We start from the raw sequence: 20,787 nt of genomic DNA, 5'->3' as shown, positions 1-20,787 counted from the left end.
CCATTTCAACGTATGTACTACAAAATATTTTGAATTTCGAAAACTTATGGTATTTCCGTAACTCAACGGAAATTTACATAATACATTTTTTCAGGACAAGTTGTGATTTGTATTTAATACCGCCCAGAACAAGGAGCTCTTCAAGCTAGTCAAATTTTGTATATCTCTAACAAGAATAAGAAACGGCATCTAAGTAAAAATTGGCCCTTATCTATATATAAAGATACCTGCCATTGCATCCATATGTACGGTGACAGACTTTAAATTGTTGACCTATTTTCGGTTCAAGCTAATTTAGTGTCAATACTAACGCTATGACATCTCCAATGTAAAAAAAAACCTAAACGGCTCTGTTGTGTGGGTAATCATAAAGATATGTACTAGAGGGTAGATGAAATAAAATTCAGTTGTTATCGAATACGCCTTTCACTCACATCATAGTGGCCGCGGTGCCGTATTTTATTGATTATTAAGGGCATTTCGGGAAAGTAAACAAGTTTCGTGTAGTTTAGAAGTTGCCTCCTCCAGAGTTGTGCCTGGAGGCCCTGCCGCGCGCGAGGCATGGCGCTGGTGGTATACGCAATTCCAAGTATTCCTGAAGGCTTCAGGTGTCTATAAGGAGACAAGTGACGTTTTCTGGTAAATCGAATAGGGTCGGAAGGTTATAATATGTATTTGACCTTTAGATTTACAAAAGATGAGAACCGCAATGACTTAAAAACCTTAGTAGACAAGTTTAACGATCACTTTTTCTCACGATTCAAGTTTTTCTCTAGGAACTAGGAAAGTGGTGAATCTATAGACGAGTACGTAACGGCACTGAATATACTTGCCCAGCAGTGCGAGTTCAAGGACCTCGAGAAGATGCCTTCTCCACACATCAGCCTCAACAATTAACGTCCGCGACTGTACCTAATATATGTTAAAAGAACTACAATTATGATTTTATGCAGCTTCATCGCACAGAATACGTCTAGACTGAAACCAAGGCAAGTTAGCAGCAATTGTGATAGCCCAGACGGACTTCTATGAAATTATGACGTTTACTCAAGTAAACACTTGCACCATCTGGGCTATTAAAATTGCTGCCAACTTTTGGTCGGACTCTTAGGACGTACTATTATTTTCCCTCTACGTGGAGATTAACTTTGATGACAAAATAATGCGATTAAGTAATTAAATTGTATACAATTTGTTCCAGATGCTAGCTCATCACCAGGCGACCACTCAAGCGTTAGTGATACTCAACTTTAGTGCTTCGTCTAGCTTAGCGTCAAGTTAGATCATAAATAACATTGTTACAAGTGCTGTGAGTTATCAAATATTATCTAAGTGTCTTCGAGTCTTTAATCAGCTTCCAGATGAATTAAAAATGTTAGATGACATAGAATTAATGAGTAGTTTAAAAAAAATGGCTTATTAAGAATGAATTCTACTCTCTAAAGCATTTCTTTGAATTATATTCGTCGTGATAGTGTATACTCTGTATAGATTGATATGATATGAGTTTAATGGAAATGTGTTTCTTACTTTTAAGTTAGTTTTAAGTGTATATTGTATACCTGAATTGGGTTACCGTTGAAACTTACACATAAATATAAAATAAAATATTATAGAACATTGTTACACAAATTGACTAAGTCCCACAGTAAGCTCAATAAGGCTTGTGTTGAGGGTACTTAGACAACGATATATATAATATATAAATATTTTATAAATACTTAAATACATAGAAAACACCCATGACTCAGGAACAAATATCCATGCTCATCACATGAATAAATGCCCTTACCAGGATTTGAACCCGGGACCATCGGCTTCATAGACAGGGTCACTACCCACTAGGCTAGACCGGTCGTCAAAGACATGTAATTATATAACACCTCTGTAACACGGTTGTACAATAAAGAATTATCTTATCTTATCTTATCTATCGTATACCGGGTGTGGCCTGAACACGAGCAAAATTGAAACTGTATAGACCAGAGGTTGAACAAAAATGGGTTTCGATAATATTAAAGTTTTTTCTTTTTTGATATGTCATTGGGAGTATGTTAAATAATACTTTGGTAAAAAGTTAGAAATTTTAAGGTTGAGCTTTCGGTTATATTTAAATATTTTAATTTTTGCTAATAACTAAGTAAATATATAATTAAAGTTACAGAAAACTTTAGCATATCGAATAACACTTCAATTTATGTACAATTTTTAGTTTTTAGAAATCTGGAACTGCTGCTTTCTGGTAAACGTAAAAACACGAGTTATTTTGTAAATATAGAATTAGAGTTGCTGATATTGCAAAATTACGATAGTATCGATCAACTTAGTATTCTAGTAAAAAGTTAGACATGTAGACAATGTGCTTGTCTAGATATTGATTTCAGATTAAGCAGTATAGCTAATATTGAATTAAAGTTTGTAGAGTTAATAATAATCGATCATCAACAATGATCTCAGTTACTAAACAAAAATTTAGAAATATAAAATCACGGCGACACTCATTACTGATATGTATGCATTCCTTGCTTATATAAATACGTTACGTTTCAAACGCGCGGCAAGTTTGCGCGCGCCGCGCGCTGTGGCAGGAGGCAGCGAACAACGGTAGTGGGGAGCGGGGTGCCCTTGACTGCGTCTACGGTCCATCAAAAAAAATCCTAAAGCGTGTTTTAAATTAATAGCAATAGAAAATTGTTATTTTGTTGTTACTATAATAGGTATTGCCCGCGGTTTCGTTCACGTAGAATTCGTTATCGCGTTACATGAATATTATTTATTTATTTAAACTTTATTGCACAAACAAAAAAAAAACACAAATGGCGGACTTAATGCCAAAAGGCATTCTCTACCAGTCAACCATTGGGTCAAATAGAGACAAAAAACACATTCTCATACAGATGACCACCCTTCCTTGTACCATTTTAAAAGCCAGTTGCAGCTTTTCTTTCCCGATTTTTTTCAGATGTTTGGACTTGGTATTTTCCTCGCAATAGTTATTTGTTTAAGGGGAATGTTGTTGTTAACCGCTAATGCTAATATTGATAACCGATAGTTATATAGAGATACGTTATAAGTTATATGCACCCTCATGTTATTTATTTCTGATAAGAAATAAATGTAAGACAAAATTCACAGTGATACCTTTCAAGTAGGTTGCCTTGTAAGATTGCGTACGGATAGTTTTTTTGTTTGTTATTTCATCGTATGACATATCAAATGAAAGCTTATTTGAAAGTTGCCGTATTAAAAAAGTTGGTCCAGTTAATGGTCGCCTAGATTAACCGATTTTTATATAAAATGTAGGCAACCATGGACTGGGATAACTTGTTAAAAAGGCAACCTAGTACAGTTAGTAATATAGTACCTGGGCGACCGAGCTTTGCTCGGTTATAACTATTTATTGTAATAAGGTGGTGATAATCTACATAAACTTAAAAAGTAAAATGTGAACTGACAATTATTATTATTTACAATCGATTTTAACCTTACAGCACTTGTCACAGAGTAACGCCATCTATTGTCGATTTCTCTTATTACATAGGTCATTTTTTTTTACTAAATTAAACTTGTGTAAAACAATAAAAATTAAAAAATTATATAAAAACTTGAACATATAAAAAAAAACAAAAGTTAGTCACCGGGCGAGATTCGAACTCGAACCCGTAACACTCGTTTAGCAGTCTGCGTCTTAACCCGCTGGACCAGACGGACAGTGGCCGGCAACACGAAATTAGTGACCATATTCTGCGTCGAAAGAAAAACGCATGAAAACTCGAAAACACGCGTTTTCCCAAACATAAGACTAATCTAGATAGATTGTATACCCCCAAAAACCCCTATATACCAAATTTCAGCGAAATCGTTACAGCCGTTTCCGAGATCACAGAAATATATATATATATATATATACAAGAATTGCTCGTTTAAAGGTATAAGATAAAATAACTTTTCTTTTGATATATCATGTAACGTTTTCTTTTACACACTAAAAGCACAGTGTAAAAAGTAACAGTGGGCCGACGCCTTTGATGTTTGCGTAAATGCCGACACCGCTCAAGGTCTCCGTACCTACCTAGGGTTATCACAGACTTACACAACTGCCCAAAAGAGGATGGAAATGTTTTTAGTTTTCATGTTGTATGATGTATGTGTACTAATTTTACAAATGACGTCCATTTTGGAAATAAAGATGGCGGACGTCACTTTTTTGAAAAAGTCGTCATGGGTGTTGTTTTCTGGGTTTTTAGGGGTGTGGATTTCAAAAATGGCATCTATTTTGAAAATAAATATGGCGGACGCTACTTTTTGAAATGGGTGTCGATGTGTGTAGCCGTGATATGAACCACCTTTAATTCTAAAATGGTCTCTATTTTTGAAATCTGCACCAACAAGAACCGCCAAAATTGACGTCATTTTTGTAATTGGAACCCCGAGGAACCTCGGAGATGACACCCATATCGATTTTTAAGAAAAATTAATGTCCGCCATCTTGGATTTCAAAATAGACGTCATTTTCGTAATCGGAATCCCGAGGAACCTCGGATATGACACCCATATCGACTTTTAAGAAAAAATAATTTCCGCCATCTTGGATTTCAAAATGAACGTCATTTTCGTAATCGGATCCCCGAGGAACCTCGGAGATGACACCCATATCGATTTTTAAGAAAAATTAATGTCCGCCATCTTGGATTTCAAAATGAACGTCATTTTCGTAATCGGAACCCCGAGGAACCTCGGAGATGACACCCATATCGATTTTTAAGAAAAATTAATGTCCGCCATCTTGGATTTCAAAATAGACGTCATTTTCGTAATCGGAATCCCGAGGAACCTCGGATATGACACCCATATCGACTTAAGAAAAAATAATTTCCGCCATCTTGGATTTCAAAATGAACGTCATTTTCGTAATCGGATCCCCGAGGAACCTCGGAGATGACACCCATATCGATTTTTAAGAAAAAATAATGTTCGCCATCTTGGATTGCAAAATGGACGTCATTTTCGTAATCGGAACCTCGAAGAACCTCGGAGATGACACCCATACCGATTTTTAAGAAAAATGAATGTCCGCCATCTTGGGTTCCATAATGGATGTCATTTTCGTAATCGGCACCCTGAGGACTTTCAAAAATAATGAAAACATCAAATACTACATGATACATATACAAACAGAAGCAAGAAACAATTTCTTGCTTTTTAAAGTCTTAAACTACTCATAATTTCTTAAAATAAGTTATAAAACATGTCCGCCATTTTGAATTTGAAAATTGATATCATAATTATGATATATTTTTGTTTACACTGAGACAAATAATTAGCACATGTCGTATGAAATATTTTAATTGTGTTTTTTTTTTTTTATACTACGTCGGTGGCAAACAAGCATACGGCCTGCCTGATGGTAAGCAGTATCCGTAGCCTATGTACGCCTGCAACTCCAGAGAAGTTACATGCGCGTTGCCGACCCTAACACCCTCCCACCCCTCGTTGAGCTCTGGCAACCTTACTCACCGGCAGGAACACAACACTATGAGTAGGGTCTAGTGTTATTTGGCTGCGATTTTCTGTAACGTGGAGGTACTTTCCCAGTTGGGTTCTGCTCTAGATCTGGAATGACATCCGCTGTGCTGTGCCCTACCACACAGAGCCAGATGACATTTACAATGCCCATACCTCTCTTATAATGCCTGTGCTAAAAATGTGATTGCGAACTACCTGCAATAACTATACAGTACCTGGGCGACCGAGCTTTGCTCGGTTATAACTAACTATTTATTGTAATATGGTGGTGTATATGTGATAATCTTAACTACATTCTTTTACTAAATTAAACTTGTGTAAAACAATAAAAATTAAAAAATTATATATAAACTTGAACATATAAAAAAAAAACAAAAGTTAGTCACCGGGCGAGATTCGAACTCGAACCCGTAACACTCGTTTAGCAGTCCGCGTCTTAACCCGCTGGACCAGACGGACAGTGGCCGGCATCACGAAATTAGCGACCATATTCTGCGTCGAAAGAAAAACGCATGAAAGATCCCGGAAATATATATATACAAGAATTGCTCGTTTAAACTTTAAAGGTATAAGATAATTAGGCATTAAAACACTCGTGTGATCTTTTTAAGAAACTCACTTTGTTCGTTTCCTAAGCCCACACTCGTGTATTTTAATGCCTTTTATTATGTAGCAGTAACATAAACTACTAATATAATATGTTGAAAGTAAGTACAGGCGGCTAACACAATGGTAACAAAAGACAAAAGTTTTGAAAATGTAATTTTCATCATCGTCACTTGGCTGTACATTTGAGGGCCTATCGCGAACCAAGTTCGACGTGTTACCTCTCTGTCGCACTTGTAAATTCGTTCGTAAGTATGACAGGGAGGCAACACGTCGAACGTGGTTTGCGGTAAGCCCTCTGATGCCACCTCCATTAGTCTTTTGTACGCCGGTATAGCCTTCGACTCAATGTATAATCTACACTTTTTATGGAAACGTAGTTCCTCCTTCCCGTAGAAATATTTAACTTTCCCATCACCAAGAAAGATTATTTGCTCGCAGTTATTAGCTGCTCAATTCCTCGTTTTTTCTCTGTTACTAAGTCAGTACAGTACACATATCAAACATTTTTCACTCATTTTGAAGTCATAATAACTTTTATTCTATAATTAAATTCATATAATGTCCGCATCTAATTTATGTGCACGATAAACAAACAAATGAATGATTTGAAAGAAAAGACAAACAGCGCTTGCAAAGCTGAGCGGGGGGCGCGGGCGGGGCGAGGTATCTATCGCTCACTAGGTCGGCTACGATAGGCTCCCGCGCGCCGAGCCGACATGTTGACGGACCAGCGCGGCGTGGTTATGAATTTCGCGCCTTTTTAAGTTGATTTTACTATTACAATGCAAGCTACACACAGATATTTCTTACTTTCCATAAAATGGCTGCATATATTATTTTATAGTAATAGACTTATCTCTACGGACTTTAATTCAATATTAGATCTTACAGGACAAAAAAACGCATATTAATTGTAAAGCACATATCCTATTCTTCTAATTTTTTGCCTTGCCTATTAACTTAAGAATTTAGATATGATATTGTGGATTTTTCAAACTTTAATTCAATATTGACAAAATAATAAGCTAATTTGAGTTTGACAAAGTAGCACGTTGATTTTTTTTCTAAAAATTTGATAGCATAAAGCCTCATACATATTATAAAAGACGATGCTTAAATTTTGTACTTTAATTCAATATTCAAAATTCATCAATAAAAATACATAAATACCTTATTTATATCTAACGCTCGTTCTAAATTTTCTTCATATATTACAAATATGCTTAAAAATATGTCCCATACCAGATAAACATCACTTTTCACTCTTTAGAATTATCGAAACTTATAGGGCTAAAATCCGGTCCCACTATTGGTCTAGTAGTCTGTACTCCTCAAACTAACCAACATTTGCTTAACGTTCCGATTCGAAGAATGATTAAGACACGTTTAAGAACTCGGAAAGATTTTTAAAAGATCGATAACTAAACGACATGTCAAAATTGACGTTTATTTCGATTCCGCTGAGATCCCAATAAGATCTATCTAGGATATTTCTAACGTCAAAGTGACATTGGTTGCCCGAATCGAGCTGCTTCTGTCAATTATACGACATACAAACGATATCTAAATGAGAACTTATCTAAACCAAAACTTATCGTTATCGTATTTCATTCTTTGAATCGGGCCGTTAGCAACTTTTAAAAATAACGTTATAAGCAACGTGAATGATACTGATCACAGCAGCTGTAGCATGGTCGCATTTTCATCACTCGTCACTATGCCTGTCACTTTCGCACTTACATACTTATTAGAATGTGATAGGTATAGTGACGCCAGGCAGAGTGATCACAATTACTTTAAAGGTAATATTTAATTTGTATGAAAAATAGGATGTAGTAAAGTGGCGTGCTCTTGTGTTGGAGGCTAAGACTCATTTTGGTACATCGCGCCAGCCAAGTAAGTGAAAAATAGGAAGTATAGGACTTCATAATTTTTAAAAGTCGCTAAACAATTTTTTTATACTACGCCGGTGGCAATCAAGCATACGGCCCGCCTGATGGTAAGCAGTCTCCTTAGCCTATGTACGCCTGCGCCAGGAGTTACATGCGCGTTGCCGACCCTGACCATCCCCACCCTTCGTTGAGCCCTGGCAACCTTACTCATCGGCAGGAACACAACACTATGAGTAGGGTCTAGTGTTATTTGGCTGCGGTTTTCTGTAAGGTGGAGGTACTTCCCCAGTTGGGCTCTGCTCTAGATCTGGAATGACATTCGCTGCGCTGTGCCCTACCACACAAAGCGAGATGTCATTCACAATGCCCATACCTCTCTTTTGGAAGTTGTTTAAGGACATACCCGGGGCCAAAAATGTTGATTAGTTTGAGGAGTATAAGCTGTAGATTATATACATATATTGAAAGTAGGTTAAGTTTTTGCTCGTGTTATAGGCCACACCCGGTATACATCAATTTGAATTTTAACCAGTGACCATTAGCGTTAGGTTAGGTTAGGTTAGGTTACAGTATGCTTAGAATGTTATAGTTTTACGGAATCTTTAGAAAAATTAAAAGTGACATTCGCATGTCATCTGCAGTTGCAGTACTGTTACGATATTACTGCAGCGGGGATGACATCGACGCTGTATCTGTCAATTTCCTTGGTAAAATGTGTGAAGTTTGCAGTCGCATTACTGTCACGATTAGGTATGAGTATTATGACGTTATATCCGTCACGTCAAGGAACTGAATAGTATAAGAGTAATAAATAGTGAAATAAGTACTCAATTGTAACATATTTAACATGAACATATACACGGTGGAAAAAATGAATAGGCCCTGGATGGAAAGTGCCTTTAGCTAATTTTACTTAAAAGAAACATCCTTTATTTTTTTTAAGAAACAAAACGGCATTTAAGGATTTTTACAATTTGCTTGTCTAATAATATTCTTGTGTAAGGTCAGTATGGGTAAGTGTAGCTAACGACCCGATTCGAAGAATGACATACGATAGCGATAAGTTCTGGTTTAGATAAGTTCTCATTTAGATATCGTTTGTATGTCGTATAATTGATAGAAGCAGCTCAATTCGGGCAACCACTGTCACTTTGACGTTAGAAATACCGTAGACAGAACTTATTGGGGTCACAGCGGAATCGAAATAAACGCAATAATTTTGACATGTCGTTTAGTTGTCGATCTTTCCAAGATCTTAAACGTGTCTTAATCATTCTTCGAATCGGGCCGTCAGTGGCAAGTGTAACTGACCTTCATATTACGTAAACTAATTGAGATATTGATACTGCTATGATCTGTTGTCATGAGTAAATAAACGAACAATTGAAATTTATTACTAATGATAACGATGTCAAGCAATTTTGAGACTATCGTCGTTTTGAAATCTCACAATTTTTTTAACACGAGTACGAGCATCATGCGTGGTATTTGGTTCTATAAAATTCGAAGCAAAATCGTCAAATCATTTATTGTGAATAGGTAAGTACTAAATATTATTATTTAATCTTCAAGTAACTTTTAAAATTTCTTTTAAATGTGACATTATCTATGAAAAGGGACCTTATTAGCGGTGGCACTTGCGCCATTATCATAGATGCTCTCATATTATAAACAACGCCGCGCTACGCAGTAAGCGTAAGCGCCATCGACAATAAGGTCCCTTTTCATAGATAATGCCACAAATAAGGGGAAATAAGAAATTAATGTGCATTTTAACGTAGCCTAAAAAATTGGTGACTGGGAAAGTGTGTCTATCTCACTTGAGGCAAGTGTGACTATATGTTACACTTGATCCGTATCAGAGATCGTAAACAATTATTTCTTGTATTATCAACGATTAACTTTTTACCCATGACTTCGTCTGCGTGGACTTATTAATAAACTTACCTACCTTATTTTTTATCTCACCGGAAACACAACATAAAACATAACCGTATTTCGCCGGCTGAAATAACGAACGCCACAGCGCTATAGAAGTGTGTTTGTTCCTATAGTCTGAAAGTACCGCGACCTAAACCTACCTAAAATAAATTGGTACCTACGTACCTTTTTATTTTATTAAATGGAGAAGGTAGCTTTTGTTGTACACATATTTGTTTCAGAGCTTTAGAGCTTTTTTCTTTCTTTTTGTTTTTTCTTTAAAGTGCATTTTCATTTAAAAGTTTTTCCACCACATGAATAAAGTATGTGACACTTATCCATATTGACTTTATATATTTATTCAATATTCAATTTTATGGATATTCTGTACGGAAGACGAGTGCAAGACCTTCTTGGAGAAATTTAAAAATTAATACTAACTGTATCGACTAGCGGAATAAAATAGGGAGTATTTATTTTTTGGAATTTTTAGTCGGGATTCCCGGGCGAGAACCGCGAATTAAAAAAATAATTTAATGCAGTTTTCTTTCGTTTTAAAAATAAAATAATGCTTCCTTTAAGTAAAATGAGGTAACTTAAGGTTTTAAGGCACCCTCCCTCCATTAATTTTTTCCACACTATAAATATTATTAGTATTTATTTAAGATTAGGAAATAAGTTTCTCGCATTGCCTAGTTAATAAAATTTTAAATTGTAAAGATTGTAATTAGGTTTAAGAACTAATAATTTTGTTAAATTGAAATAAACGGATTTTTTACTCACATTACTAAGGAGATTGGGAGATACAGCGCCCGCATCACGGCCGCAGCCGTAATGTCGCAACAGTGATGCAGCTGCTGCAGTTGACATGCATTGAGCGAATTTTACAGTACCCAAACTTTAAAGAGTTTTGAAGTTTAATTTCTGGTTGTGAATTATAAGCATATACATTTTCATAAACTATCAGTGATATTGTATTTACATATTATTTACCAGCCAATATCACCGCGTGGCGCACGTGAAATATTCCGGAACGTGATTTTATTGGAGTATGTATATTAGTGTGATGCAATCTGTTGCCTGATGATTCATAAGGTGTGTTTTATTAACACAATGTTAATAAATAGTTTTATTACATAGGTATGTGTTAAGCTTGATGCCTTTAATAAACTGAGGATAATTCAAAAGTCGTGATCAGAAATATGTGTTTAGTATTTTGTGATAATTATTTAATATTTTAACTTATATTTAGTGAATCTCATGGTTTCCCTAGTTACATGGCCATGGACTCATGGCATATTAATCTAATTATTTAATTAAACCTGCATTGCATTTCATATTTTGCTAGCTGGAAATGTTGCAAAAAGTAATATTGTCAATGACAAATTGCATAAGTCATAACATTACGTTGTTTACATTGCAATTAAGTCACTTGACTAGTAGGGTGACCATAAAGGTTGATAAATAGAGATATTTTTATTTTATTTATAATTTACAAAGAGCTAATTGATTGTCATTTGAATTACCGTTTCTTTTTAAGGAAGATTTATCGGAAAATGTGGTTACTGTTGAGGACTTAAGAATAAGTTATAAATATTTTATACCAATAAAATTAAAGATTGATAATTTGATACGAAATACGAAAAAGCGATACTGTTTTTAGTGATTCATTAAATATCGACTCACGTGTTATCGATATTGTTAAAAAAAAAACTATTTCAATTAAAATAAAAAATATGACTCCTCCTTGAAGTAAATATTACTATAAGCGCTAGCGCTGGCTTTGTTAACCTCTTTAATTTATATATCGCAACTATTTAAATTAGATATCTTATATTCGCTCGTTTTGACGATTTCTAAAATTTATTTTATTCATTAAACGCTATTTTAGCACGTAAAATTTTTGTATTACATTAAGTTGGTGATGCGACACGTCACCATTTTATCGACATCGGCTTGTAAAGTTTTACTTGTCCTCGCACTATTTTTACGTCAAACTAAAATGCGCTCATCAGAGGGCCTATCGCGAACCACGTTCGACGTGTTGTGTCTCTGTCGCATTTGTGTCATTGTAAATGTATGCTACTGTCAACTAAATAAATAACAATACCAAATTATCAGAACTAATGCCAAAATAATTATAAATTTGTATTTACTTTACGTAATTGCTCAATTGCTAATATTTGTATATAATTTGCGAGCCAGTCCGAACGATTGTTTGGTTAGGTCTTCATATTTCACAAAGCAAACTGTGATCCCACTGATGAATCCTTATTTATTCTAAAACCATTCGTGTGAAATAAATACGAGAATGTGAAAATACGTATTAAGTTGTTTATTTTAGACTTTTTTTTTCCTTTTTCTTCATTTCCTTCCATTTCAGATTTCATGTAGGTAACTATACAGGATGTATTTTTAAAATGGGCAACTACGTGATCCCGTGTAGTTACCAGATTTTGGAAAAAGTACAGTCATCCAAAAAAAAAATCATTTTCGACGAAAAAAAATTCATTTCCATCCAGCCGGCCTAGCCAAGGTAATAATCACTATCGCTACGACAACGAAACGCTTGTGTCTCTCTCCAGTGATAGCTCTTCCACGTAAGTGTGACAGTGATAGTTGCGTTTCGATCGCTACGGAGCGTAAGCGATTGGCATGTTGACTACGCGGACAGGGCTTGAGACCAACCTAGATCAGGGCACTAAAAAGTCATAAATTAAAGAAAAGTTTTTCATGCATTGAGCCCACGGGCTGGACGGGTTGACCGCTCGGGGTTGGGATGTTGACCAAGATGGCTGCGGTTCTTTAAAGCAGTAGAAGAAAATAAATGACTTGGACGTAAAAGAATCGTGTTATGCAAGTCTAATTTGGATATTATTTATTCTTCACATTATACGGTGAGTCATAATTCGTGATCAGAAATATATTGTGTTTCTTGCTCTGTACATTTACTATAAAAAATTGTACCTGAAAAAATTCCAAAATCTGTAAACGTATATTTTTTTATAATTAATAAAAAAAATACAGAGAGTTACTATAAGTAGCTTAAATCTAAAATAGGCCCTTGAGGCATTGTACCAAGGATGCTGGCCGCATTTCCTCGTTGTATTGCAAAACTTCAAGCCGCCAGCTCTTCGGTCACCAGTTACGTCAACCAGACGAGACGCTTTGCGATTTCTGCATAAAACTTGTGTGCGCTGGGACCTAGAGTTTCAACGCTAAATGGTACAAAATGGTACTCTATTTATTCTTGTAATTATTTTATTTTCTTAATTCACATTTACAGAGTCTCATTGTTAGATTGTTACCCTACTTGTTACATAGAACAGTCACGGACTCATAGCACATTAGTCGAATTATTCAGTTCGACGTTTAAAAAAGGTAATATTTACGGAAGGTGGAGGTAAGGAAATAAATCTTCATGTACCAAAAAGTGTCATCGAAAAACCATAAATAGGTTGCGCTACAATACCTAGAATACTTGAACAAAAAATCAAATCATAGACTATGCACTTCACTACGTCAATAGCGCCTAGGTTCTTAGCTACTCTACCGCTACTCTCCAGTGGAACTATTATTTATAGCTGACTGCTGGACACTTTTGCAACAGTTCTACCATAAGAGATGTCACTCCTCTTAATTCCAGACTCCATAGTAATATTGATGACAAATTTCATACGTCATAAAATTACGGTGTTTCCATTTCAATTAATTCACGTGACTAGTAGGGTGAAAAATGCACCATTAAGGAGCTAATTAATTGTCACCTGAATTAGTGCTTGGCGTTAGTTTAAGGGAGCGGGAAATGTGGTTACTGTTAACGAAGTAAAGATCACCTTGTAACTAAAGACTTTCTAATAATGGACCGACGACGACCGGTCTGGCCTCGTGAGTAGTGACCCTGCCTATGAAGCCGATGGTCCCGGGTTCAAATCCTGGTAAGGGCATTTATTCGTGTGATGAGCATGGATATTAAATTTGTTCCTGAGTCATGGGTGTTTTCTATGTATTTAAGTATTTATAAATATTTATATATATCGTTGTCTAAGTACCCTCAACACAAGCCTTATTGAGCTTACTGTGGGACTTAATCAATTTGTGTAATAATGTCCTATAATATTTATTTATTTATTTATATATTTATTTATAATAATATAATAATAACTCAGCCTATATACGTTCCACTGCTGGGCAAAGGCCTCCTCTCACGTTCGAGAGGGCATGGGTTAGAGTCCCCACGCTAGCCCAATGCGGGTTGGGAACTTCACATACACTTTTGAATTTCTTCGCGGATGTACGCAGGCACGATGTTTTCCTTCAAAGAATTTATAGTGTTTTAATTTTGTGTATGCATCAAGCCATAAACATGTTTAAGCCCGAAGGAGCACATTTGATAAGTAAGAAAATACATGCCAGTAATGGGACATGAAAAAGAAATATAATTTCAGAAGTATTTAGATTTCTATTAAACTAGGTATTACATTAATTAGATTTTTTATTACCTAGCCATCACCTGTTTCAATCACAAACTTTTTTATCAGTTAATGAACAGCCAATCAAATACAAGTACCAGTTCTAAGATTAAAAACTACATTATATTTATACAAAAACTATGGACGGGCGCAGCATTATATTGTTATTGGCACTAGCCGTTATAACTCAAGCGGATCAAAATCATCATTACGATTTAAACCAAACAAGGTCTTTATTCGAGCAATTCGTAAAAGATTACAATCGTCAATATAAGGATGCCACAGATAAGGAAATACATTACATAGCATTCAAAATGAATCTGAACGCTATAAATAAATTCAATCAAATGTCAAAAAACGTCACGTTTGGGATAAATAACTCGTCTGATTATACGGTTGGTGAAATAAGACGCAAGTTGGGATTGAAAATACCTCTTTAATGGTTTTAACTTCGTTGTAATTGTTTCGTCGGTTTCAATGTGTGTAATAAATAATTACGTTTTATATTTCATGGTGTCATTATTTACATTATTTAAGTATAATGCGGTTAAGAAGATAGGTCTATCTGTGAAACAAGTTTGTCAGTAGAAAAAGGCCTTAATTTTTTTTTTTAATTTGCCGCTCTTTTCTTCTGATGGAAATGGCTTGACAAATTTATTTTAATTACTACTTGCATAATCGAAATTAAACTTTCATTAGACATATTCTTTTTTTTTAAATAATGTACATGGGTATACAATTTACAGACGAACACTTGAAAAAGAACAAACACAAATCAAACTTACAACTAACTACAACTAATCATAAAACTAAACAAGCAATAACTAGATACAATTAAAATATTAAAAATAAAAATCAAAAAGAAACTAAATATAAAAAACCTCCCCAAAAACACCCGCCTCCGGAAAACCCCCTAAAATGCTAGCGACATTCCCCCCCTGAAGAGCCAAGCCTAGCCTCTGGGCAAAGAACGAGCTTGCCTAGGGTCGCCCGAGACTCCTACCAGTCGAACCGACACTTCCTTAACAAATTTTTTGGTGTCGGTCGACCAAGGACCCAATGTTTCCATCGCAAGCGCCGCGAACTCGTATTCGTTTGTTAAGAATGCATGCTTGCGGCGGCGCTTGAGTGTCTGTGCCTGGTCCGCGGCCGTCCCAGGCTTATTAACACATAGATAAGACATATTCTTAAATATTTATATATCACGGTTACATTCACTTGACTTTATTCCTCGCTATTCGCGACATGTTTCGAACGCATCGGGGGTCCTTCCTCAGACTTGAGTGCTACCTCAAGTGAGTGTAAACGTGATATTTTACTACTTGCATATTTATTTTAATATTGGAATAATTTTGAAAATCATCGCACGTTTTAAACATAACATTTGTTCTAATACCTCCAATAGTATTGATTGGCAGCGCTATCTCTCTCGCTAGCTCGGTATCACCTGAGTTGATCCAATTACAGTATGAGGTTCTTCAAAAAAGGAGTGTACAGATTTTTAAAGGGTCGGCAACGCGCATGTAACACCTCTGGAGTTGCAGGCGTCCATAGGCTACGGTGACTGCTTACCATCAGGCGGGCCGTATGCTTGCTTGCCACCGTCGTGGTATAAAAAAAAAAAAAAAAAATTAGAAGGTATGAACCATACTGTTCTATCTTAGAGATAGTTAGGGGGCGCCGTAAGCCTTCAGTAAGAAATGCATATAATTGAAAAATTCGACCAATGCTGCCGTGACCCCGGTGGCCGAGTGGCTCAGGCACCTGCCGCGATAGCAGAGGAGGCTGGTTCGATTCTAGCCTGGGGCACTGGAGGCCTTGGTCACTTTTTCTCAGTATATGACATTTATTTCAGTTTATAATTTATATAGTAGTGTTTCTACTTGAAATAAAAACAAATTAAAATATTTTCTGAAAATAATTTAATTTGTTCTAATACTTCCAATAGTATAACAAAAGCAGTTGAATTTGAAGACAATTATAAACAAAACAGAATTAGGTATTGTCTGGTAAAAGCGCAAATACGGGAGTCTCGACACCAACTACAACTTTGTTGCATTTGGAGTCGAGACTCTTGGTCCGTGGGGCCCCGCAGCGCAGGGTCTATACCGGCAATTGGCGAAACGGCTGGTGGATGGGACCGGGGATAAGAGAGCTGGCAGCTTCCTCGCCCAACGCTTGAGCATAGCGATCCAGCGAGGAAATGCTGCCAGCATCCTCGGTACCTTGCCACGGGGGCCCATTTTAGATTTAGATTTTTAGTTTTATATAGTAGTTTCAGTTTAGTTAATTGTATTAATATATAAATTTTTTTTATTAATCTTCTCTTCTCTTGTCAATAAAGTATTTTAGTAGGTATTGTCTTATACCAATGATTTCAAAGGAAAAGACACGCTTGTCGCAGCAATTCACGCTAACCTTATTCTACAAGGAAAATGAGTGTAGAATCGTGTAGAACGAATGTGTGCTCCCACACTAACAGTTAGGTATATAACGTTATATATCATCGTACGACAAGGACAACATGATAAAATTGATAGTGTAATATTATGTTTTCTCAGTCACATAATGTTATTGTAACTGCCATTGCAGGAAAGTAAATGCGCCAACAGAGTATAAAATACCTAGCAGAACCAGCAATAAGCTATCATTGTCGCGTATTTTCATATTCCTATAAGTTTCATTTGATGAAGTGTTTTTTTTATTAATAATAAAAGAAACTGGTACCGAATGAGGTAATAGGGGGAGCCCAGGAGATTTACTCGATATTTCAATATTTCGGGATTCCGGAATACAGGTATCCATGTCCTGTTGTACACAGAGGCCAGTCCAAATTTTAAAATGATATCTAAATGTCTGTCAAGCGTGCATTTCGCTCGTACTTGTCCGTACATGTATTGGTGCAAACGAGACGCACAAAAGAGGTCCAAAATAGTTCGTGTAATAACCCACGGCCGGTGTGTCCCATTTTTTGCTTTACGAACTTACTTGAGTTGGCTAACGCACTGTCGTGTGTCTAATCTGCAATGCTAATGTAATTCACGCTATGGTATGTAAGGATCGACCTTATACGGACCATAACAAATACTTTGTAGAAGCACAATCGTCCACTGATAACTCGTAAACCTTATTGCAAATACATAAGGTCCACCTATGGTCAGTTTAGAGTGTTGCTGTTAGAACATAACTAATTGATAGTAATTTCCTTATTAGTCACCAGTTAAAATGACTACAAGGTGCAGTGGTTCCAACTAAAAGCGAAACATACTGGCAACACCAGCGGCGGTATCAGGTTGCATTTTTATCATTTGTCATGCGTCACTTTCGCACTTACTTACTCGTTAGAAAGTGACAGGCAAGATGACAAATAATAAAACACCAACCATATTAGTAATAGTAATTAAATATTTATGAAATTTTAGGAAAGTTAATTAAAATACCATGTATTTAATTTACATTAACTAAATTCAACTTAAAAAGAAACAAAATCGGACAGACAGACGGGCATGACGAATCTATAAGGGTTCCGTTTTTTGCCATTTGGCTTAGGAACCCTAAAAAACAAGTCAGGTAAGTAGGACTCCATTGGGTTCTATGTGAATATAACAATTGGATATAACACAATTCAAATTTTCTAATTTCTTATTTCGGCAGAAAAGGAAATTATCAGCATAGCTCATACAAGTGTACATTGGACACTTCGCTGATAAGAAAACAATAAGTACAACGCACTGTGTATTTACATAATTTTATTATTAATGAAATGTGTGATAAGACCCGTATTTTTAAGAAACTCAAAACATTTTGTGATAACCATTTATTTCAAAGTGCGTAAATATCATTAGTGCCTATAGATGAATACGTTTATTTAAATTTTATAGAAAAAGCACACGTTTTTTGTGCTGTTTACCGAGTTAAATAGGTGCTGATTATTTTAATGAAATCATGCCCACAGTTCGATGGCGTAAAGATGAAACAACTCAGCGATAATAGGCGACATTCTTTTGTTCACCTTGTTCATTGTTTGTTGGCAGCTATAGGTATTGTCGATGATCCTTTACAATTGTATAAGATCTTGTGCCGCAGTCCTATTGACTTACCAATTACGTAATCTCTGAATTGCTGTGTGCTTTAGGCTAATTTGTGAGTTTTCATTGCACATGGGAAAGATTTAACTCATCCTGCTTACATTAGTCATGCAGTATTTAGATAGGTACATAGTAGAAGTTTTGTAAAACTTAAAGGTATAACCAGGAGGTTTTTCTTTTTAAAATGACAAGCAGTTTTCAGCGTCTTAAACACTTATAAATACTTTTACAGTACATATGGGGCTACTTTATAGCACTAGTGCGAGAAGTAGCATATTATGTTACTGTGTCGAACATTTAAAGGGCCATATGTACTGTAAAACGTTGTACGATACATGTGCGAATAGGTAATTCGCAACTCGTGTCGATTTAAAACACTCCCTTCGGTCGTGTTTTAATTTATCGCCACTTGTTTCGAATTTCTTATTTTTCGCACTTGTATTGTAATGTACTATTTTACTATTTTGTGATATAACAAAAAAATATGACCCAAAAACGACAAAGGGATTTTAATGAATGTATTTTAATTGTCCATTAACCCCCTTATTCATAAACGTGTACTAAAGTTACGATGCCGCTAATAATCGTTTATCCCTTTCTGACGTATTGGTATGATGGAAAGGGACAAACGATTATTAGCGGCATTGTAACTTTAGTACACGTTTATGAATAAGGGGGTAAGTGTTCATTTATTTCAAACAAGTTCAAATTATTTCAGACACTTAATATTTTATCGAGACAAGGGCTTTTAACTATTGGCACTGCCGACGGCTTGAATACCTCATCAAGACAATTTTCACCATTTGAAAGCTCACGCTCATGAATGCCACGTCATCATTCCGGGAGGAGGATTTTCGAAAAAGATAAAACCTCTCAGAACTCGCTCTGCTAAGAAACGTTTTACGAGGGTCCGAAAAATCCCTCAAACGGTTCCGGCATATCGTCAAACTTGTCAATTCTTGTCCCCAACCCGCAATTCAATTTACCGCATTAGTTTGCTTAGGTCGAAAATAAAAAGTAGCATTTTGTTTTGTCAGAGGCTAGTTTTTATAGATGTCGTCATGATTGACACACATAAAATCAGATTAAGTTGGATGTGAACTATCGTCCAACCCTGAACAGAAACAAAAGTGAGATTGGGAGAGGTATAGAGTTAGATGGCAAGATTGGCAAATAGTCATTTGACACTGCGACAAATTTTAGTAGCCACTAAAGTTTAAGTTGAAAATTAGAGTACTTACTACGATACAAGTGCGAAAAATAGGGAATTCGCAATGAGTTGGGATAAATGAAAACACGACCGAAGGGAGTGTTTTAAATCTATACGAGTTGCGAATTACCTATTCGCAAATGCATCGTACAACGTTTTACAGTACAAATCGCCCATACAATTTTTGACATATTCACGTAATGTGCTTATTATCGCACTAGTGCGGTATAAGTAGTACCATATATTACGTACGGTCAGTGCCCCAACTTAAGTAACCAAGTAGCCATACTAGTTGTATAGAAATTGGATACTTATGTTAGGGAATCGATTGTACAGTAATAGTACATTACGATACTAGTGCGAAAAATAGGAAATTCGAAACGAGTGGCGATAAATTAAAACACGACCGAAGGGAGTGTTTTAAATCGACACGAGTTGCGAATTATCTATTCGCACATGTATCGTACAACGTTTTACAGTACATATGGCCCTTTAAATGTTCGACACAGTAACGTAATATGCTAATTTTCGCACTAGTGCGGTAAAGTAGCACCATATGTACTGTAAATATATTTATTGCTGTATTTCTGGTAAATTTAGACAAACACGAACTAAATACCGCATGTTTTTACAACGGGTAAGTAATAGAACGTATACAAACCTATAATATATCACTCTGAATTTATAAATTCAATTTGTATAATTTTGATCGGAATAACATTCAATTGCAATAACATGCAATATCTATAACAACGAATTCTATAATTGTAAATTGTATAATAAACACTACATATATCATTGTTTACGATAACATTAGAAAGGTATAACGTTGAAATAATATAACATACAAAACAAATATCATACATTAAAAATACCGAACCACTACCGAAATTACATTATTTAAATATATTTTTGTGTGTTAGTTAATGAACAGATACAGTTTTTAAATTATTATGAAATGAGCAATGTATTTGAAACATCTACACTATGCGAATTTATATTTCAACGTAGTTTGCTCCGTATTTATCTATTACAGATTGCAGCTTTTTTCTGTGGTAATTCTGGTGCTA

The 20,787-nt window shown here is 35.6% G+C and overlaps 1 protein-coding gene across 1 annotated transcript in view; it reads left to right on the top strand.

Moving 5' to 3' along the window:
• Positions 1-12,269, top strand: part of LOC133522344 (sodium-independent sulfate anion transporter-like) — a 56,345-nt gene extending 44,076 nt beyond the window's left edge. The window contains exon 12 of the mRNA XM_061857665.1: positions 1,202-12,269. Coding sequence (XP_061713649.1) covers positions 1,202-1,254 — 53 coding nt within the window. The 3' untranslated portion in view covers positions 1,255-12,269. The remainder of the gene's footprint in view (positions 1-1,201) is intronic.
• Positions 12,270-20,787: the final 8,518 nt, after the last annotated feature.

Source organism: Cydia pomonella, chromosome 10, assembly GCF_033807575.1.
Source record: "Cydia pomonella isolate Wapato2018A chromosome 10, ilCydPomo1, whole genome shotgun sequence".
NCBI lineage: Eukaryota > Metazoa > Arthropoda > Insecta > Lepidoptera > Tortricidae > Cydia > Cydia pomonella.
This window is presented reverse-complemented; position numbering and strand designations above follow the sequence as displayed.